At 42.1% G+C, this 23,675-nt stretch overlaps 1 protein-coding gene across 15 annotated transcripts in view; it reads left to right on the forward strand.

Moving 5' to 3' along the window:
* The window catches only part of ANAPC10 (anaphase promoting complex subunit 10), a 104,463-nt gene that overhangs the window by 19,535 nt on the left and 61,253 nt on the right, over positions 1 to 23,675 (forward strand). For 2 of the 15 annotated variants that reach the window (XM_075860398.1, XM_075860399.1), the window contains exon 6: positions 1,437 to 1,501. The exons of 11 other annotated variants lie outside the window; for them this stretch is intronic. In XM_075860398.1, the coding sequence (XP_075716513.1) occupies positions 1,437 to 1,501 (65 nt within the window). Of the gene's footprint in view, positions 1 to 316; positions 517 to 1,250; positions 1,409 to 1,436; positions 1,502 to 23,675 lie in introns of those variants that run through there. 2 more of the 15 variants (XM_075860400.1, XM_075860401.1) reach the window with 2 other exon arrangements.

Genomic DNA, 23,675 nt, shown 5'->3' on the forward strand with positions numbered 1-23,675 from the left:
TTATCAGTGATCGAAAAACCCTTTAGGCTCCTTTGATACACACTTTTTTGTAAAAAAAAAAAAAATGCCATCTGTTTTAAAGGGGTATTCCGGTTACAGCAAGTTATGTAGGGTGAAGGGGTAACTTGCTGAACGGTGGGTGTTCTCGTAAACGGTGGGGACACCCACCGATCAGCATGTTACCCCTTACTCTACAGATAAGGGGGTAACTTGTTGTAACTGGAATACCCCTTTAAGTGTTCTTTTTTGGAAATTTTTTACATGTGTTTTTAGTGGCGTTTTTTATTGTATGACCTTTTTCCTGTTGTTTTTAAAGTCCTGTAGAGGAGCCTATGAAAAAAACAATACTTACAGCATACTACATCTTGAAAAAAAATGCCAGTGAACCCAAAAACGCTACAAAAATGCAACGAAACGCTTTGTATGTAGGCTTGATCATATTTTGTTACTGACTTAAAAGTGACATCTGGCTGCAGCATTTTTGGGACAGAAATGACGGGCAGTAAAATGCCACTGAAAAGGCAAGTAAACGCTTTGTGTGAGTCCATCCTTAAAGGGGTTGTCCATCTTTTTAATTTTTTCTATTAATTTATTTATAGAATAGGAAATCATACAGATTTCTAATATACATGTATTAAAAAATAATAAAAGTTAAAAAAAAAAAACTTTTCCCATGGTCCTGATCATTCAAACTATACATGGCTTTACTCTTTAGCTAGACACGGCAACCAGGGAGTAAAAATCACGTATCTAGTGTGATACTGAGCACTTGTAGATGTTTTTGAAATAATCTATTTGTGAACATATAATATGGCAATTTTTGATGGTCTGAGATTTTTCATTGACCACCGTATAACTGATTGCTAATAACTAAACATCTTGACATTTCACCTAGTCATATAGGCAGCATATAACTATAATGATTATTTAATGATGTTTAAGGTTTCTTAACCTAACCTGTAGTATAAAGTACATGCATGTAGGGGTTCTCCAGACTTATTATTTAAATGTGTGTATCTCAACCAATCAACCCGTATTCACAAGTGACCGTCCAACAGATGCAAATACACGGTTGCTGTAAGTAGAGCAGCTCATGTTTTTATAATTAGAAATCTACCAGGAGCGCTATATAAACCATGATACAATAGACTCTTTACAGGTCAGGCACATAATTGATTGACCCCAGTCTATTCCTGATCAAAATTATGATTTACGTTTTTTCCCGCCATTCTTCTCTTATGACGGAGCAGAACAATGGAAAAACCTGAAGTGGTGGTACGTCGTGTGACGGACACCAATGGTGCCTGACCGAACCCATTGACTACAATGGGTTGCACCGGTTTTCTGTCATGGTGCCTGTCGTTTTGCCGGAGAGAATAGCGCACCGTGCTGGGCACGGCAAGCAGGACTCACAGGCTTTTTCTATGTCCTTGCAGAGTCCCAGAGCTCAGTGGAGTATAAATACACTAGGACTGAAGCCGTGCGTCGCTAACCGCACGCCGTAAGTATAGCTACTAAATTCTTATAAACTGCTGAACATTACCTAATAAATGCCAGCACACTCAAATCAGCGTGTCCGTCACTTCTTTATGCTACCCTGTCTGATATATTACATATTTACTTGGTAAAATATGAGAAAGCCAACATACACAGCTATTTGGTTGCGTTTTTAAGGTCCATGACGCAGCATGCTCTAGCTATGGCGTGTTTTTAAGCTTCTCTGAGACTTCAAAAACACTAGGGACAATTAATGTACAAAATAAAAATAAATGTAATTCATGTACAAAATAAAAATAAATGCATAAAAAAATGCATGTTGCATTTGAAAAAAACACTGTAGCGTTTACATACGGTTTTTCATTCAGTTTAAAAAGCCAGGCAAAACTCTGGGTGAAGGAGACCTTAGGGTGGCTTTTTTTGTGTTTTTCTACCAAACGGTCAAGAAGATGAGCAGTTTCACATCTAATAACCCTCTGCACTTAATTGGGACCTTTGTTGACTCCATGACTCTGCTGTTTAACCCCTTAAGGACGCAGCCTAGTTTTGGCCTTAAAGGACATGTGTTGCCAGCAAAACATGTTTTTTTTTTTTAGTTAAACAGTTAGTGTATAGGTGATTAAACATTGTTCTAATTATTATTTTTTTTTTCACGAGTCAGGAAATATTATAAATTGGATTCAATTTATAATATTTCCCAGCACTGGTCACTAGATGGAGCCATTCCCAAAATTGCAGCATTGCATGTGGTAAAGCAACCACATTGCTTTATGCTGCAAAATTGGCTAAAAATCCCTCGCTCTAGTGAGCTCTCAGCATCCCCCCCTCCTTTATCCTGGCTAGTGCCGGGATAAACGAGGGGTTTGAACGGTCTAACCTCCTACACTGTGTGTCGCCATTTTTTGAGCTAACACACAGTGTAGAAGGTTAACATACAGTAGTAAACACACTGAAACACGAACATACATAGAAATAACTTACCTGCTCCAGTCGCCGCCGCTCCCTCCGGTCCATCCGCTCCGTCTGCTGCCGCTGCTCCATGTGCACAAGTCCGGAAGCCGCGACCGGAAGTAGTAATCTTACTGTCCGGCCGCGACTTCCGGTCCACAGGAAAATGGCGCCGGACGGCGCGCATTTCAAATTGAACTGTGTGGGAGCGGCGCATGCGCCGTTCCCACACAGCGGCGTACACGATAGTGGATGGAACGGGCCCCGTTCGCAGTCCCTATGGGACTGGAGCTGCCGTATTCCATGTCTGTATGTGTCGTTAATCGACACTTACAGCAATGGAAAAAAAAATGGCAGCCCCCATAGGGAAGAAAAAGTGTAAAAATAAAAAAAAGTAACACACAAACACACAAATAAATCCAAATGTTTTTAATAAAGCACTAACATCTTTAACCTATTAAAAAATTTTTTTTGGTGACACTGTTCCTTTAAGGCTCAGAGCCCATTTTTCAAATCTGACATATTTCACTTTATGTGGTAATAACGTCGGAATGCTTAAACCTACCCAAGCGATTCTGAGATTGTTTTCTCGTGACACATTGGGCTTCATGTTCGTGGTTAAATTTGGTCGATATATTCAGTGTTTATTGGTGAAAAATTGCAAAATTTAGAGAAAATGTTGAAAAAAATGAATTTTTCAGAATTTAAATGCATCTGCTTGTAAAACAGACGGTTATACCACCCAAAATAGTTACTAGTTCACATTCCCCATATGTCTACTTTAGATTGGCATCGTTTTTTGAACATTCTTTTATTTTTCTTGGACGTTACAAGGCTTAGAACATAAACAGCAATTTCTCATATTTTTAAGAAAATTTCAAAAGCCTTTTTTTTAAGGTACCTCTTCAGTTCTGAAGTGGCTTTCAGGGGCCTATGTAGTAGAAACCCTGATAAAACACCCCATTTTAAAAACTAGACCCCTCAAACTATTCAAAACAGCATTTAGAAAGTTTTTTTAACCCTTCAGGCATTTCACAGGAATTAAAGCAAAGTGGAGGTGAAATTTGCAAATTTCATTTTTCTTGCTGAATTTCAATTTTATTCATTTTTTTTTCTGTAACACAGAAGGTTTTACAAGAGAAACACTACTAAATATGTATTGTCCAGATTCTGCAGTTTTTAGAAATGTCCCACATGTGGCTCTACTGCGCTCGTGGAATAAAACACAAGCCCCAGAAGCAAAGAAGCACCTAGTGCATTTTGAGGCCTCCTTTTTTATTAGAATATATTTTAGGCAGCATGCCAGGTTTGAAGAGGTGTTGAGGTACCAAAACAGTAGGAATCCCCCAATAGTGACCCCATTTTGGAAACTACAGCCCTCAAGGAATTCATTTATGGTTGTTGTTACCATTTTGACCGCACAGTTTTTTCACAGCACATATTTGAATTGGGCTGTGAAATGAAAAAAAATTCATTTTTTCCAATAAAATGTCATTTGTGATCAAAATTTCTTATTTTCACAGGAAACAAAATACCCCATTTTGTTGCCCAATTTGTCCTTAGTGTGGCAATACCCCATTTGTGGTGATAAACTGCCATTTGGGCTCATGGGAGGGCTCAGAAGGAAAGGAGCGCTATGTGTTTGTTGGAGTCCAGATTTTGCTGGATTGGTTTTCGGGTGCCATGTCGCATTTGCAGAGCCTCAGAGGTATCAAAGCAATGGAAACCCACCAGAAGTGACCCCATTTTGGAAACTACACCCCTCAAGGAATTCATTTATGGTTGTTGTTAGCATTTTGACTGCACAGTTTTTTCACAGCACCTATTTCAATTGGGCTGTGACATTAAAAAAATGGCATTTTTTCCAATAAGATGTAATTTTTTTTAGCAAAATTTCTTATTTTTACAGGGAACAAAATACTCCATTTTGTTGCCCAATTTCTCCTGAGTGCAGCAATACCCCATTTGTGGCGATAAACTGTCGTTTGGGCCCATGGGAGGGCTCAGAAGGAAAGGAGCGCTATTTGTTCTTTGGAGTCCAGATTTTGCCGGTTTGGTTTTCGGGTGCCATGTCACATTTGCAGAGCCCCAGAGGTATCAAAGCAATGGAAACCCACCAGAAGTGACCCCATTTTGGAAACTACACACCTCAAGGAATTCATTTATGGGTAATGTGACCATTTAGACCCCATAGTTTCTTCACAGAACTTATTTGAATTGGGCTGGGAATGAAAACAAAATAATTTTTTTCAAATAATATGTAGTTTTGGCTGAAAATTTCTTATTTTCACAAGAAACAAAATACCCCATTCTGTTACGCAATTTGTTCTGAGTGCCGCAATACCCCATTTGTGGTGATAAACTGCAGTTTGGGCCCATGGGAGGGCTCAGAAGGAAAGGACCACCATTTGGCCTACTGGGGATTTTCTAGTGCGAAGTCATGTATGCAGAAGCCCCTGAGCCCCAGTACAGTTGAAACCCGCAAGAAGTGACCCCATTTTAAAAACCACACCCTTAAGGCATTCATCTAGAGGTGTAGTGAGCATTTTGACCGGAGACCTACACCCCATAAACTGTAATGTGAGTTCTCCCGGGTATGGCAATACCCTACATGTGGCTGTTATCAGCTGCCTGGGCACACAGCAGGGCTCAGAGAGGAAAGACGAGGGGGGATAAGCTGTGCGGAGTACATCAGGGTAAGTAAAATTGGGGTAAATTATAAACCAAACCTGGTTATTCGGGACACGTGTCACATTGATATATTGTGTCATCCCTTATCGCCCTCTTATAGCAGACTTTGCACCTCTTTTGACTTTTTCCCTTCTTGCCAGTTTGGGGAACTCCTCCTGGAAAGTGTTGCCGCCCTGGTACGATGCGTGTGGCCCCGCTTCCAGAAGTACTGGGTGCCCTCCCTTCTTGGTCCCTAAAGATTAGGTTCTTGATAATCACCTCTTGAAATTCCAGGAAAGTTCCCGTCTGGCCTGCACATCGTCGTAGCACGTACGCATTGTACAATGCCATCTGTATGATGTGCACGGCCAGCTTCTTATACCACACCGCATGGTGCTGTAGGGCTTCAGGATTTGATCTGACAAGTCCATCCCTCCCATGTACCTATTGTAGTGCAGGATGCAGTCTGGTTTGGGGGTGGCCTTTCCTTCATATATCCTAAACCTGTAGGTATACCCTGATGCACTCTCTCGCACAGCTTATACATCTTCACGCCATACCTTGCCCTCTTACCCGGCAGGTACTCGCGGAATTGAACCCTCCCTTTAAAATGTACCAGGGATTCATCAATAGAAATACACTTCTCGGGGGTGTATGCTTGGGAAAACCGGGCACTGAAACAGTCTAATAGGGGTCTCCGTTTATACAAACGGTCAAAACTGGGGTCATCTCGGGGTGGGCTCCTTATCAGTATAATGTGAGAAGCGAAGTATTGCCTAATTAATTTTTTTTAGGTTTCAGTTCTGAAGTTGCTTTGAGGGGCCCATATATTAGAAACCCCTATCAAACACCCCATTTTAGAAACTAGACCCCTCAAATTATTCACAACCGCATTTAGAAAGTTTATGAACCCTTTAGGTATTTCACAGAAATTTAGAGCAAAGTAAAGGTGAAATTAAACATATTTTTTTTTTGTCAGAAAATCCTCTTTATACCATTTTTTTTTTTTACAACATAAAAGGATTTATCAGAGAAACGCAACTTAATACTTATTGCCCAGATTCTGCCGTTTTGAGAAATATCCCACATGTGGCCCTCGGGCGGTAATGGACTGAAGCACCGGCCTCCGAAGCAAAGGCGCACATAGTGGATTTTGAGGCCTCTTTTTTTTATTAGGCACCATGTCCGGTTTGAAGAGGTCTTGTGGTGCCAAAACAGTGGGAAAACCCCCAAAAGTGACCCAATTTGGAAACTAGACCCCTTGAGGAGTCCATTGTAGTTTTCTTGGGGTGCATGCGGCTTTTTGATCAGTTATTATTCTATTTTTAGGTGGCGTGGTGACTAAAAAACAGCAATTCTGCTATTTGTTTTTTTATTCGATTTTTTTATTTATTTTTTTTACAGCGTTCACCGTGCGCTATAAATGACACATTTACTTTATTCTGCGGGGCGATACGATTACGGCGATACCAGATGTTTATAGTTTTTTTTTATGTCTTATGGCGTTTGCAGAATAAAATACGTTTTGTAAAAAATCATTCACTTTTTGTGTTACCTTATTCTAAGTGCCAGAACTTTTTTATTTTTCAATCAATAAAGCCGTGCGAGGACTTATTTTTTGCGTAACGAACTGTAGTTTCGATCAGTACCATTTTTAGGTACATGCGACCTTTTGATCTCTTTTTATTCCATTTTTTGGGAGGTGAAGTGACCAAACAATTGTGATTGTGGTACGGTTTATTATTATTTTCTTTTACGGCGTTCACTGTGCGGGATAAATAACGAAATAATTTTGTAGTTCAGGCCGTTACGGACGCGGCGATACCAATTATTATGTATAGTTTATTTGTTTGTTTATATATTTTTATTAATAATAAATGACTGATAAGGGAAAAGGGGGATTTTTACTTTTATTACTTTTAAAACTTTTATTTTCTTATTTTTACACATCTTTTTTTTAACTTTATTACTTTGTCCCACTAGGGGACTTGAAGGCAGGAGGCCCTGATCGCAATTCTAATACACTGCACTACATGAGTAGTGCAGTGTATTAGAACTGTCAGCTACTCACTGACAGCAAGCATAGTGAGTCCTGACGTTGTCAGGACCCACTAGGCTTCCGTCTATGGCATAGCCAGACGCCATTGTTTGGTGTCCGGTTGCCATAGTCACCATCGCCGGCCGCTATCGTGTAGCAGGCCGGCGATGGCAGCTTAACCCCTAAAAAGCCGCAATCTCTATAGAACGTGGCTTTTAAGGGGTTAATCAGCGGGGACACAGCGATCGGTCCCCGCTGTAGGAGCTGTGACAGCTGCTGTACGAGACAGCAGCTGTCACAGCTCCTGTATGTGTCGGGAGGACGGCCGAAACGGCCGTTACTCCCGAGACGTACTATTAGGTCATGGAGCGCGAACGATACAGCTGCCATGACCTAATAGTACGTCCAGGAGCGGGAAGGGGTAAATCTGCATCAAAAAGATTTTTGTTTTCAGTTTTGATAATTTTGTGAAGATATGTACATGTAGACATAGGCATAAGTGGCATGAACTTTTTTTTATTTTTAGGAGGTATTGTGCATCTCAGGCTCTGTTTGGGTCAGACTTCTAGCCACGAGTTATTTTTGTATACATTCTTTGCAAAACATTACGCTTTGATGCGAAATTGCATGAAGAACTACATAAGTGTAAAGTGCCTGTTTAAAAAATTTATTTCAAAAAATATATGTGTATGGGGTATAATATTATTATTTTTTATTATTATGTTTGTCAAAGTATAAAAATTGTCTCAGCATCAAAACTGCTAAAGTGAATCTGTCATTAGGACAGACCCCTTTTAACTTGGGATGTCATGTTGTTCCCTGTTTGTTTGAACTTTTTTTTGCTGCGTAAACCCTTGACGCACCAGAATGACACTGTACGTCCAGATGCGGGGGTTGAAGTACAGAATGGGCTCACGGGCCGAGCCTGCTCCATGCACTGCGGATGTCAGCTGACACCTCGCACTAATGGCCAGGAACAGGGAGAATTCTGATCCTGGCCGATAAACCACCTAAATGCTGCGGTCAATAGCGACAGCAGAATCTAAGCCGTTAGAAAAGAGGCGGCCCCATCCGACGACCCATCGACATCCGCAACGCAATCGTGTGGTGCTGATGGCTGTCATGGCAGCTCGTGGGCCTGATGAAGGCACCCAGGTCTGCCTTCTTTCTGGCAGCCTCTTGCAGGTCTTAATAGGAGCCGGTAAAAATGACAGTACACGGCGACGCGCCAGTATTTTCGTTTATTGTACCAGCGATCTGACTGTCACTAGTTCAAATCCCCTAGGGGACGTATCAAAGATGTTAAAAATAGTTAAGGTTTTTAGTCGTGTACATAAAATAAAAAAATATGTGGTCAAAAAGTTGTATTTACCAAAAAATTGTACCAATAAAAACTACAGCTCGCCTCTCAAAAATTAAACTTTCACACCGCTCAATCAACGAAAAAATAAAAAAGTTTTGACTATATATATATATATATATATATATAAGTATAGTATAGTTTTTTTCTTTGTAAAAATAGTAAAACCTTAAAAAAATATATATAAGCTTGGTATGGCCGTAATTGTATTGACCAGCAGATTAAAGTTAAAGAGGCTCTGTCACCAGATTTTGCAGCCCATATCTGCTATTGCAGCCGATAGGCGCTGCAATGTAGATTACAGTAACGTTATTATTTTTAAAAAACGAGCATTTTTGGCCAAGTTATGACCATTTTTGTATTTATGCAAATGAGGCATGCAAAAGTCCAAGTGGGTGTGTTTAAAAGTAAAAGTCCAAGTGGGCGTGTATTATGTGCGTACATCGGGGCGTTTTTAATACTTTTACTAGCTGGGCGCTCTGAAGAGAAGTATCATCCACTTCTCTTCAGAACGCCCAGCTTCTGGCAGTGCAGACACACAGCGTGTTCTCGAGAGATCACGCTGTGACGTCACTCACAGGTCCTGCATCGTGTCAGACGAGCGAGGACACCGGCACCAGAGGCTACAGTTGATTCTGCAGCAGCATCAGCGTTTGCAGGTAAGTAGCTACATCGACTTACCTGCAAACGCTGATGCTGCTGCAGAATCAACTGAAGCCTCTGGTGCCGGTGTCCTCGCTCGTCTGACACGATGCAGGACCTGTGAGTGACGTCACAGCGTGATCTCTCGAGAACACGGCTGTGTCTGCACTGCCAGAAGCTGGGCGTTCTGAAGAGAAGTGGATGATACTTCTCATCAGAGCGCCCAGCTAGTAAAAGTATTAAAAACGCCCCGATATACGCACATAATACACGCCCACTTGGACTTTTACTTTTAACCCCTTCCCGACATTTGACGTACATGTACGTCATGGAAAGCATTGACTTCCCGCAAAATGCCGTACATGTACGTCAAACGTTTGGCACCGGCTCAGAAGCTGAGTCGGTGCCATCATCGTCGGATCTCAGCTGTATCTTACAGCTGACATCCGACTGTAACGGCGGGGACCGAAATTAGCTTCGATCCCCGCCATTAACCCCTTAAGTGCAGCGCTCAAACGCGATCGCTGCACTTAAGGTGTTTGCAGCTCATCGGAGCCCCAGCAATGAAATTGCCGGGGTTCCGTTGGCTGCAATGGCAACCGGAGGCCTAATACTGGCCTCCCGGTCTGCCTAGCACCGAAGCCGGTCAAGATCCGCCCGGCGGCGGAGCCTGATCGGCTTCCGTAGCTGCCGGCAAGATGGCGCCGGGTCAGGAGCTGATCCGGCGTCATCAGCGGTGGAGGTCAGCTGTACTGTACAGCTGACATCCACCTGTAAAGGCAGGAACCGGAGCTAGCTCCGATCCCTGCCATTAACCCCTTCGATGCAGCAATCGAAAGCGATTGCTGCATCGTAGCGGTTACAAGCAGATCGCCAGCCCTGACAGGCAATCGGGATTGGCGACTGCTGTTATGGCAACAGGAGACACAATGGTCTCCTGCTCTGCCATTACGGAAGCCGATTTAGGCCCCGCCGGGAGGCGAAGCCTAAACGGCTTGCTGTCAGTGAATGACTGACAGATCTAATACATTGCACTACATAGGTAGTGCAATGTATTAGAAAAAAAAAAATCTGACCGTTGGACCTTCAAGTCCCCTAGTGGGACTTGAGAAAAAGTGTAAAAAAAGTGTAAAAAAAAAGTGCAAAAAATAAAAGTTTGAAAACAATAAAAGTTTCAAGTAATCAAATAACACACAATCCCCCTTTTACTCTTATCAAGTCCTTTATTATTGAAAAATAATAATAATCCATATGTATTTGGTATCGCAACGACCGGAGGTATCAAAATATTATATTATTTATTGCACGCGGTGAACAGCGTAAAAAAAACCCGTAAAAAACGTTACCAGAGTTTCTGTTTTTTGGTCACTTTGCCCTACAAATATTACAATAAAAAGTGATCAAAAAGTCGCACGTATCCAAAAATGGTACCTATAAAAACTATAGCTCGTCCCGCAAAAAACAAGCCCTCATACACCTCCGTCGACAAAAAAATTAAAAAGTTATGGTTCTCACAACTTGGCGACAGAAAAAATACATTATTTTTACAAAAGTAATTTTACTGTGCAAAAAGTTGTAAAACATAAAAAAGTGCTATAAATTAGGTATCGCCGGAATTGTACTGACCCGCAGAATAAAGGTAACATGTAGTTTATAATGCGTGGTGAACGCTGTATAAAAAAAACAAAAAAGGCTGTGCCAGAATTGCGTTTTTTTGTTTACCTAGCATCCCAAAAAATAGGATAAAAGGTGATCAAAAAGTTGCATGTACCCCAAAATGGTACCAATAATAACTACAGCTCGTCCCGCAACAAACCAGCCCTCATACCGCTACGTCTATGAAAAATAAAATTAGTTATGGCTCCAATAAGTCAGGAAATAAAAAAATATGCAGTTGTGCCCGAGGGGAACATTTCTTCTGTTTCAAGAGGCGATTTATCAAGGACCTAAAATTAGGGAACCAGGAAGGGGAGGGCCCAAACATATCCGCTGGAAGCGACGGTGCCCGTATTATACCAGGATAATACTTTCCCAGCAAAATTCCCCAAACTACAAAGGCGCGGAGTGTGGACCAAAAGGGGGATAAGAAATGACACCATTTATCAGTGCGACACTGGCCTGTGCGGAAAGGATTGCTTCACAGCGTAACACACATCTATGGATTATTTTTATTTTTTTATACCACCTGACTATGCCCCTTATATACTCCGCTTCGCTTACATGTACCCCCACATTATAAAACACCAGCAATACTCAAATAAATATAGTACCAAGCAAAATCCGCTCTCCAAAAGCCAAATGGTGCTCCCTCGGCCCTGAACCCTACAGCGTCCCCAAACAGCAGTTTCCTTCAACATATATGGCATCGTCATACCCGGGAGAACCCTTTTAACAATTTTTGGGGTGTGTGTCTCCAGCGTCATAAGCTGGGCATGACATATTTGCCACTGAATGGCATATCTAGGGAAAAATATAAATTTTTAATTTGCACCATCCGCAGCGCATTCATTTATGGAAAAGACCTGTGGGGTGAAAATGCTCACTACACCCCTTAATTAATGCCTTGAGGGGTGCAGTTCCATAGTGAGGGTCACTTATCAGGGGTTTCTTTTTATTATTTCACATCTGAGCCTCTGCAGTTGTGAACCAATACTTTGTAAATCGCCAAATTAGGCCTCCACTCCGCATGGTACTCTTCACTTCTGAGCCCTGTCATATGTCCAGACAAAAGATTAGGGCCACATGTAGGGTGTTTCTAAAACCGGGAAACACCGCATAATAATTAGAGAGCTGTCTTGTTATGGTGGCACAAGCCGGGCACCACATATTGGCATATCTATGGAAAAAAATCCAATTTTCACTCTGCAACATTGAGCGCACACTAATTTCTACAAAACACCTGCAGGGTTAAAATGCTTACTACACCCCTTGGTAAATGCATTGAGGGGTGTCGTTTCCAAAATGGGGTCACTTCTGGGGGGTTTCCACTGTTTTGGGCCCACAGGTGCCCAGAAACCAATCCAGCAACATCTGCACTCCAAATGGCGGTCCTTCCCATCTGAGCCCTGCGGTTTGCCCAAACAGCAGTTTATGACCACATATGGGGTATTGCCGTACTCGGGAGAAATAGCTTTACAAATGTTGGGTTCTTTTTTTCCTTTATTTGTTGAGAAAATGAAAAAATTTGCGCTAAAGCTACGTCTTATTGAAGAAAAAGGACTGTTTTTATTTTCACTGCCTAATTCTAATAAATTCTATGAAACATCTGTGGGGTCAAAATGCTCACTACACCCCTAGATGCATTCCTCAAGAGGTGTAGTTTCCTAAATGGAGTCCCTTTTTGGGCGTTTTCATTGTTTTGTCCCCTCAGGGGCTTTGCAAATGTGACATGGCCTCCGCAAATCATTCCTGCTAAATGTGATCTCAAAAAGTCAAATAGTGCTCTTTCCCTTCTAAGCTTTGCCGTGTGTCCAAACAGCCGTTTATTACCACATGTGGGGTATTGTTTTACTCGGGAGAAATTGCTTTACAAATTTTGTGGTGCTTTTTCTCCTTCAGTCCTTCTGGAAATGAGAAAAAATTAGCTAAACCTACATTTTCTTTGAAAAAATGTAGATTATTATTTTCAGGGCCTACTTCCAATAATTTCTGCAAAAAAACTGTGGTGTAAAATCGCTCACTATACCCCTAGATAATTTCCTCAAGGGGTATAGTTTCCAAAATGGGGTCACTTGTTTGGGGTTTCCACTGTTTTGTCACCTCAGGGGCTTTGTAAATGTGACATGGCCTCGCAAACCATTCCTGCTAAATGTGAACTCCAAAAGCCAAATAGCGCTCTTTCCCTTCTCAGCCCTGCCGTGTCTCCAAACAGCCGTTTATTACCACATGTGAGGTATTGTTTTACTCGGGAGAAATTGCTTTACAAATTTTGCGGTGCTTTTTCTCCTTTAGTCCTTGTGGAAATGAGAAAAAAAATCGCTAAACCTACATTTTCTTTGAAGAAATGTTGATTTTAATTTTCACGGCCTACTTCCAATAATTTCTGTAAAAAACCTGTGCGGTCAAAATGCTCACTACACCCCTAGATAATTTCCTTGAGGTGTCTAGTTTCCCAGATGGGGTCACTTTTGGGGGATTTTCACTGTTTTGGCACCGCAAGAGCCCTTCAAACCTGACATGGTGCCTAAAATATATTCTAACAAAAATAAGGCCCCAAAATCCACTAGGTGCTCCTTTTGCTTCTGAGGCCGGTGCTTCAGTCCAGTAGCACGCTACGGCCACATGTGGGATATTTCCTAAAACTGCAGAAACTGGGCAACAAATATTGAGTTGCATTTCTCTGGTAAAACCTTCTGTGTTATAAAAAAAATTGTATTAAAAATGTATTTCTGCAGAAAAATATGAAATTTGTAAATTTCACCTCTACTTTGCTTTAATTCCTGTGAAATGTGTAAAGGGTTAAGACACTTTCTAAATGCTGTTTTGAATACTTTGAGGGGTGAAGTTTTTAAAATGGGGTGACTTTTTTGGGGTTTCTAATATATAAGGCCCTCAAAACCACTTCACAACTGAACTGGCCCCTGTAAAAATAGCCTTTTGAGATTTTCTTGAAAATGTGAGAAATTGCTGCTAAAGTTCTAAGCCTTGTGAGGTCATAGAAAAATAAAAGGATGTTCAAAAAACGATGCCAATCTAAAGTAGACATATGGGTGATGTTAATTAGCAACAATTTTGTGTGGTATAACTGCCTGTCTTACAAGCAGATACATTTAAATAGAGAAAAATGCTAATTTTTGCAATTTTTCGCTAATTTTTGGTGTTTTTCACAATTAAATACTGAACATATCGAGCAAATTTTGCCAGTAACATAAAGTCCAATGTGTCACGAGAAAACAATCTCAGAATCGCTTGGATAGGTGAAAGCATTCCGGAGTTATTACCACATAAAGTGACACATGTCAGATTTGAAAAATGAGGCTCTGTCAGGAAGGTCAAAAGTGGCTAAAGAGGGAAGGGGTTAAACACACCCACTTGGACTTTTGCAAGCCTCATTTGCATAACTACAAAAATGGTCATAACTTGGCCAAAAATGCTAGTTTTTTAAAAATAAAAACGTTACTGTAATCTACATTGCAGCGCCGATCTGCTGCAATAGCAGATAGGGGCTGCAAAATCTGGTGACAGAGCCTCTTTAAGTTGTTGTTTATACAGCACGGTGAAAGATGTTAAAATGAAACCCAAAAAACCATGGAGGAATCACAGTTTTTTCCAATTTCACCTCACCAAGAATTTTTTTTCACTTTCCCAGTACATTATGTGGTACTTTATATATTGCCAATAGAAACTACAACTCCTCCCGCAAAAAAAGAAGTCTTCACGCCACTCCATTGACGGAAAATTAAAAAAGTTATGGCTCTTGGAAGGCAGAGTGAAAAATGAAAACAATAAAACTAAAAATGGCTGCGGCGCCAAGGGGTTAACAACTTATAGACTAAATGGCAATGAATATGATCATGTGGTTGTACTATGCTCGGTGAACTTATGGGGTGCCCCGAATGGAAGTTCATGGGAGACTTCGCAAGTGTAAAAGCCGATTGAACTTGTATGCAGGACCTTAACAGACAAGGTCCCATGATGTCTGAGGCATCGGCACTAATATGACGGGGTCAGAGTGTGTAAACGTGGCTCTTTGACAAGGAGTATAGTATCGCATGATTTTCACTCGCGTCGCACGGACCTATGTTAGTGAATGTGGCCGTTCAGACTGCCAGTGAGTTCACGCAGCGTATGTGCGCTGCGTGAAACTCATGACATGTCCTATACTTGCCCGTGTTTCACGCAGCACGCACCCATTGAAGTCAATGGGTGCGTGCAAATCGCGCCCGGCACATGGAAGCACTTCTGGGTTCCGCGCGTGATTCGCGCAACAGTAGTAAAAAGAATTAATGAAAACAGAAAATCACCCTCTGCTTTTATGTTTGTAAACATAAAAACAGAGTGTCATAATGATGCCGGCTGCGCGAAAATCACGCAGCCACGCACCATATACAGATGCCACACGGAGCGTTTGCGCGTGCAAAACGCAGCGTTTTTTGCGCACACAATACGCACACGTTCGTGTGAATAAGGCCTTAACAAAAGCCTCTGTACCCATTAATGGTACCAACAGAAAGTCCAATTAGTTCCGCAAAAAACCTTGCCTATAGAAGTTCATACACGTTAGATGATTGTTGCCTGAACTCGCCGATTCCAGCGGAGGCAGCCGACCATCTAAGGCAGGGGTCTCAAACTCGTGCGGGTAAGTGGGCCGCATATAGAAAAAATGGGAAGTTGACGGGCCGCATTACTTTCAAATTTGATACAATACAAAATTATTGTTAATCAATTAGTTATTTGAATTACTATAATAGCCCTAGGTTTAAAATTTGAGATATTTCTCCACGTGCTTATTTCAACAATCCAGCTTTCCAGTTTGTGTCGCTAAATGCAGTCCGGCGGCTCAGTTAGCACACATGTCAAGATTGGGCAGCCCCTTTTTAGATAGTGCCGCAGTGACCTCTGTGGATGCTGCCGCAGTGCCCTCTGTGGATGCTGCCGCAGTGCCCTCTGTGGATGCTGCCGCAGTGCCCTCTGTGGATGCTGCCGCAGTGCCCTCTGTGGATAAGGCCACAGTGCCCTCTGTAGATAATGCAACACACCCCTAGATAATGCCAGTGTCCTCTTCAGATACTGCCACACACCCACTTGTAGAGGCTGCCACAGTGCCCTCTGTAGAGGCTGCCACAGTGCCCTCTGTAGAGGCTGCCACAGTGCCCTCTGTAGAGGCTGCCACAGTGCCCTCTGTAGAGGCTGCCACAGTGCCCTCTGTAGAGGCTGCCACAGTGCCCTCTGTAGATGCTGCCACAGTGATGTCAGGGGCTTGCCCAGAGCTGGAGTCCCGGAGCAGAGCCGCTACTGGCACTCTGCCTGGGATTCCAGCTCTGCTCCTGACATCACTGTCCATATATGGACAGAGATGTCAGGGGCAACCCCAGAGCTGGAGTCCCAGGCAGAGTGCTAGTAGGCTCTTCCTGGGACTCCAGCTGTGCTCCTGACATCACTGGGACTCCTGCTCTGGGGAAGCCCCTGACATCATTGTCGATGTATGGACAGCGATGTATGAGGCTTCCCCAGAGTCCTGGAGCAGAGCCGATAATAGCGCTCTGCCCGGGACTCCGCTCTGTGGAAGACCCTGACACACTGTCCATATATTGGCAGCGATGTCAGGGAATTCCACAGAGTCCCGGAGCAGAGCCGACACCAGCGCTCTGCTCCGCTCTGGGCAAGACCCTGACACACTGTCCATATATGGGCAGCGATGTCGGGGAATTCCACAGAGTCCCGGAGCAGAGCCTGTACTAGCGCTCTGCCCGGGACTCCGGCTCTGGGGAAGCCCCAGACATCCTGTTCATATATGGGCAGCGATGTAAGGGAATTCCATAGAGTCCCGGAGCAGAGCCGATACTAGCGCTCTGCCCGGTACTCCGCTCTGGGGAAGACCCTGACACACTGTCCATATACGGGCAGATATGTCAGGGAATTCCGCAGCGTCCCGGAGCAGAGCCTATACTAGCGCTCTGCCCGGGACTCCGTTCTGGTGAAGACCCTGACTCACTGTCCACATATGGGCAGCGATGTCAGGGAATTCCACAGAGTCCCGGAGCAGAGCCTGTACTAGCGCTCTGCCCGGGACTCCGGCTCTGGGGAAGCCCCAGACATCGCTGTTTTATATGTGGACAGCGATGTCAGGGAATTCCAGAGTCTCGGAGCAGAGCCGATAATAGCGGCTCTGTGTCCCGCGGGCCGCAGATGACAGCCCCAGGGGCCGCGTGCTTGAGACCCCTGATCTAAGGTGTATGGCCTGAGGGCAGATGTCGGAGTTAAAGATCAGGCTGTTGGACTTTCCAAAGATTTTTGTACGGATATAAGCCGCTGCCACGGATACCTAGCAGCAGCTTACTCCTTTCTCCCTATTGAGATCATTTGCACTCTCAGCCAAATGAAGTGTGCATGTATATGGGGGGGTCGGGAGGAATAACTGTCAGCTGAATGACTGTTGTTTGGCTGACAACTATCTTAAAGGGGTTCTCCCATCCTGGACATATAAATGCCCAATAGATGCGGGTCCCATCTCTGGGACCCGCACCTATCTCTAGAACGGGGCCCCGTGAACCCTGTTCTATATGGCCCGGCTTTTGCTGCTTCTCGACCATTTCCTGATGAGGTGATCAGGAGTATCGAAAACAGCCGAGCTCGCAGAGTATTTGTTAAGCGGTAAGGTGGCTACGATATTCACATTGGCCTCCTTAATGTCTAGGCCAGTTGAGTCAATTAGGGGTGTTGTAAAAATGTAATTAGCTAAGTTTCCCCAATTTACATCGGGCAATACTTCAGCTGCTGTCACTTAGTACACTTTTTTTTTTAGTGCCTCCTCTTCAACACTCATAGATCTGTCTGGGCTGAGACCCCTTTGGGGACAGACTAAACAACTATTTAACAATTCTTTATTTAACCCTTACAGTTTTCAAAAAGAAATTAAGAAACTGTAATAACGGAGAAAGTCATATCTACCCTCCGCTCATAGTATTAATTTCCATTTCTTTCATATTAGTAACCACATATAAACACATATGACATTTACTCCCTCCAACCTCCCCTGTGAGTAACGAGTAAAGGAAGAGCGAGAACACTCATCAGTTATTCCAAAAAGTCTACTAAGACTTTTAATTCTATTCTAAACCTTTCCAGCCAGGGTTTCTATAAACTCAAACTTTTCTATACTTGTAAATGTTGGGTATCACAGTCTCCTTTTCCAGGTGGAAACAGGAGTCTCATATTTAAAAGTATGCAATAATTTTCCTGGCGACAAAGAGGAGTTTCAAAATTGAGACGTCATAGGTACCTCTACATGAGAGCCTAGATTGGTCACATGGGTACTGCCACTGTTCACATGAGATCAGCGGCAGGAGCACGGCTGTTATACACATCCTGCTGGCTGCAACTGTAGGAATTGGAGAGCATTCAGATCCTGGCAGTTTAGGGTATGTTCACACTGAGTTTTTTTTCAGGCAGAAAAATCTGCACTCTCTGCTGCGTTTTGCATTTTTCGGTCGTGGCCATTGGGCACCGCGGGCATAAAACGCTGCAAAAAACACTTTCTCTGCCTCCCATTGATTTCAATGGGAGGTCAGAGACGAAAACGTGGGTAGAAAGAGCGTGTCTCTTTTTTTTTTCCCACATGCGTTTTTTTCCAGCACGTGGGGAAAAAAACGCCCCCTTTCTCCCATTGAAATCATGGGTAGGCGATTTCGGATGTTTTTTTGGCATGGTTTCCGTGTCAAAAACCGCGCCAAAAAACTGTGTACTAGCCCTTAACCTCTTGGATGCATCTAAGTTGTTTGACAGAGGATAGGGGCTCATGACAGCCGGGAACCTAATAGTTATGGATCTCGGAACATGTTTTATTGTGCATAAGTACTAAAACGTTATCGCCGCATTCGTACCGTCCTGTAGAATTAAAAAACCTGCAAAAGGTTACAAAGCAGCTGTATCTTAAAAAGTAAAAATTATTTTTAATACTATTTTAGAAAGTTGCATCAAACACACTGGTAGACATTTTTATTGAAAGAAAAAAATAATATTTTATAGGTGTACATAGCCTTTAATGTTACAGTTCAAAACTTCACTTTTGTGGACCCAAAAAAAACAAAAACCGAAAGTGCTTGTTTAACATTTATTTAGCGTCTATTTGCTACAGTTGTTAGGACTTTTTTCATTAAATGAAGTTTAGGAAGTGTTCTTAGACGTTAGAAATAATCGCTTTTAAGGAAGCTTTTACGTTGAACGTGTTGTCCTAACTGCGGCCAGCATTTATAGATCAGGAGGAGCTGAGCAGATTGATTGTTTTGAGCAAAAAGATTCAGAATAACCTCATTTAAGTCCCTGTTCACTGTGGGCTAAAGAGTCCTATAGGCGGTCTCACCCATTGATTGACCGTCTTCCCTCTATGAATGGGAATACATTTCTAGCTACCAATAACTAAGTAGGACCGCCCACTAGACTCTTAAAGGGGTCATGTCATAAATTTCAGATAGATTTGGGTCCCACCTCTGGGACCACACCTATCTCTAGAATGGGGCCCCCTAAACCCCCGTTCTACTGCTGTGTTGTGGCTTCATTGTGTGATTTCCGTCTATAAATTATGGAAACCGCGTAGCTCAGCGAGCGACACAGTTTCCGTAATTCGTGGGCGGAAATCACACGATTCAGACGGAACACAGAGCGGTAGAACGGGGTTTAGGGGGCCCCATGCAAGAGATAGGTGCAGGTTCTGTGGATAATCCAAACTGTACAGCCTTAATCAGCCCTTTTTTTATTTTCTTTTTTATATTATTTATTTATTTTTTGCTGTATTGAAAAAAACAAAAAGCTAACTTTTTGTTTATTTTCTTTTTTGCTTCAACTTACTCCCAACTTTGTTTTCAATATCCCATTTCTAACTAAATTGGATCATAATGCTGGTCTCCGTGTGCTTTGTAGGAAGGTGTTAAGTGCAAATATCAAGTGTAATAGTATTTTTACTGCTCCGCTAAGATGACCTCCAACTTGGAAAAAGTCAATATGTCTACAGCTATCTAAACATTGTTCCTCTACAGTCAGCCCTTATCGTGGAGGAACACATTAACCCCTCATAAACTGACCTGTAAGAAGTACTTTATGTTGATGTAGCGGGGAAATCTTCCTTGTAGTTATGCAATGCTAAAACAAATACAAACATGAAATACTATGAGCACTGGAGATGGGCGAGAAGTGTTTCCATTTTGCACTGAAAAGGGTTTGTTGGAGCTCTAGAAAAGTAGTAGCAATTCAGTTTACTCATGTCTTTCTGGGCTCAACCGAAAATAGATTTTCAGTGATATTTCTAGCCCGCAGGGGATTTATTTAATATGCATTTTCCTTTTAAGATGTAGACTCTTCCTGAGTAGGCAGAATATAAAAATAAATATTAAAATGGAAGCTGGGTACACACAGCTGTGTGCCCGTCTGTATGAGTGATGTCTGGATGGAGACTATTTGTAGTTATAGAGTCTGTGTGTATGTTTAGGTTACTGATCATAACTTTTCTACATTACTCTTTTTTCCTGAAGAGCCTGAAATCATTGCACAATTATAGACTAAGCGTGCCAGGCACAATGTGCCACAGGGTGCTCCAAAAAGCAGGGAAATATGTTGTTTCAATGCCAGACTGGTTGCAGTGCATTAATCAAATGTAAACGGATAAATGCTTCGCTTTCAGTACCATGGGCAGCCAGGAGTTTCTTTGAGTTTGGGCAAATTTTTGTAAATACCCTAAAGGATGCTTTTTTTTTTTTTTTTTGGCAACGCTCATAAGAAAGTGTTTAGCTTCCGTTATATACATGAAACCCCCTCTTAGGTACTGCTTTTACTAGACAGAAAGCACATTCTAAAGTCAAGCCAGTAGCCTAAAATTTGTCTGTATTTATTATGTGAATCTTAAATATTTGCAGTTGTTCAGAGCTATTCTGTTGTTTTGTTTCTAGTTGTTTTAAATTTTTTAAAAGTACTTAAAGGAACAGTGTCACCAAAATTTTTTTTTTTATATCAGTTTGATGTTAAGGTTTTATTAAAAACTTTTATATTTATTTGTGTGTTTGTGTGTTACATTTTTTTACTTTTTCTTCCCTATGGGGGCTGCCATTTTTTTTTCCATTTCTGTATGTGTCGATTAACGACACATACAGACATGGAATAGGGCAGCTACAGTCCCATAGTGAATGCGAACGGGGCCCGTTCCATCCACTATGGTGTACGCCGTCTGTGTGGGAACGGCGCATATGCCGCTCCCACACAGTCCAAGTTGAACTGTGCGCCGTCCGGCGCCATTTTCCTGTAGACCGGAAGTCGCGGCCGGACAGTAAGATTACTACTTCCGGTCGCGGCTTCCGGACTTGTGCACTTGGAGCAGCGGCAGCAGACGGAGCGGACGGACCGGAGGGAGCGGCGGCAGCAGGAGCAGGTAAGTGATTTCTATGTATGTTCATGTTTCAGTGTGTGTTTACTAGTGTATGTAAACCTACTACACTGTGTGTTAGCTCAAAAAATGGCGACACACAGTGTAGGAGGTTAGACCGTTCAATCCCCTCGTTTCTCCCGGCACTAGCCAGGATAAAGGAGGGGGGGATTCGGAGAGCTCACTAGAGCGAGGGATTTTTTTCCAATTTTGCAGCATAAAGCAATGTAGTTGCTTTACCACATGCAATGCTGCAATTTTGGGAATTGCTCCATCTAGTGACCAGTGCTGGGAAATATTATAAATTAGAATCTAATTTATAATATTTCCTGACTCGTGAAAAATAAAAAAATTAGAACAATGTTTAATCACCTACACACTAATTGTTTAACTAAAAAAATAAATACATTTTTTGCTAGCAACACATTCCCTTTAAAGAGGCTCTGTCACCACATTATAAGTGCCCTATCTCCTACATAAGGAGATCGGCGCTATAATGTAGGTGACAGCAGTGCTTTTTATTTAGAAAAACAATCTATTTTTACCACGTTATTAGCGATTTTAGCTTTATTCTAATTGCTTTCTTAATGCCCAACTGGGCGTGTTTTTACTCAAAACTCAACCCCTTCAGGACACAGCCTGTTTTGGCACTTGTGGATGCAGGTGATTTTTTCAAATCTGACATATGTTAGTTTATGTGGTAATAGCTTTGGAATGCTTTTACCTTTCCAAGCGATTCTGAGATTGTTTTCTCGTGACATATTGTACTTTACGTCTGTGAAAAAATTTGGTCGATAAATGCAGTATTTATTTGGGAATAACACCAAAATTTTGAGAAAATTTGCAAAAAATTGCATTTTTCTAAATTTGAATGTATCTGCTTGCAAAATAGATAGTAATACCACACACAATAGTTCCTAGTTAACATCCCCCATATGTCTACTTTATGTTTGCATAGTTTTTTGAACGTCCTTTTATTTTTCTAGGACGTTACAAGGCTTAGAACTTTAGCAACAATTTCTCATATTTTCAAGAAGTTTCCAAAACCTATTTTTTCAGGGACCAGTTGAGTTCTGAAGTGGCTTTGAGGGCCTTATATATTAGAAACCCCATAAATCACCCCATTTTAAAAACTTCACCCCTCAAAGTATTCAAAACCGCATTAAGAAAGTTTCTTAACCCTTTAGGCGTTTCACAGGAATTAAAGCAAAGTGGAGGTGAAATTTACAAATGTAATTTTTTTTGCAGAAATTCATTTGTAATAGAAAAATTTCTGTAACACAGAAGGTTTTACATGAGAAATACAACTCATTATTTATTGCCCAGATTCTGCAGTATTTAGAAATATCCCACATGTGGCCCTAGTGCGCTAATGGACTGAAACACCGGCCTCAGAAGCAAAGGAGCACCTAGTTGATTTTGGGGCCTCCATTTTATTACAATATATTTTAGGCTCCATGTCTGGTTTGAAGAGGTCTTGTGGTGCCTAAACAGTGGAAAACCCCAAAAAGTGACCCCATTTTGGAAACTAGACCCCTCAAGGAATTTATCTAGTTGTATAGTGAGCATTTTAACCCCACAGATGTTCTGCTGAATTTATTGGAATTAGGCCTCGTTTACACGAACGTGTGCGTTTTGCGCACGCAAAAAATGTGGCGTTTTGCGTGCGCAAAAGGCACTTAACAGCTCCGTGATTTTCGCGCAGCCGCCATTATTATGACACTCCGTTTGGATGTTTGTAAACAGAAAAGCACGTGGTGCTTTTCTGTTTTCATTCATCCTTTTCACTGCTGTTGCGCGAATCATGCTGTTCGCACGGAAGTGCTTCCGTGTGACATGCGTGGTTTTCACGCACCCATTGACTTCAATGGGTGCGTGAAGCGCGAACAGCGCACAAATATAGAACATGTCGTGAGTTTTTTGCAACGGACTCACGTTGCACAAAATTCATGGACTGTCTGCACGGCCCCATAGACTATTATAGGTCCGTACAACACGCGTGAAAATCACGCGCGTCGCACGGACGAATAATACGCTCGTGTAAACGAGTCCTTCGTCTGTGAAAATGAAAATCTACATTTCTTCTGAAGAAACCATAGAGATTTTAAATTTTTGCAAGGAATAAAGGAGAAAAAGCACCCCAACATTTGTAAAGAAATTTCTCCTGATTACGGCAATACTGCATATGTGGTCATAAACTTATGTTTGAACACACGACAGCCCTCAGAACGGAAGGAGCACCATTTGACTTTTGGAGCTCAAATTTTGCTATAATGGTTTTCAGTGCCATGTCATATTTGCAACGCCCTGGAGGGACCAAAAAAGCGGAAACCCCCCAAAAGTGACATTCACTATCAGAATCCAAGAGAGCAAATGCCTCTTCAGCGGTATATAACTTGCGTGCCATTTTTTTACGTTGTTTTTTTTAAACACATTTTTGTAACAATTTC

Source organism: Rhinoderma darwinii, chromosome 1 (assembly GCF_050947455.1).
Source record: "Rhinoderma darwinii isolate aRhiDar2 chromosome 1, aRhiDar2.hap1, whole genome shotgun sequence".
Classification (NCBI taxonomy): Eukaryota; Metazoa; Chordata; class Amphibia; order Anura; family Rhinodermatidae; genus Rhinoderma; species Rhinoderma darwinii.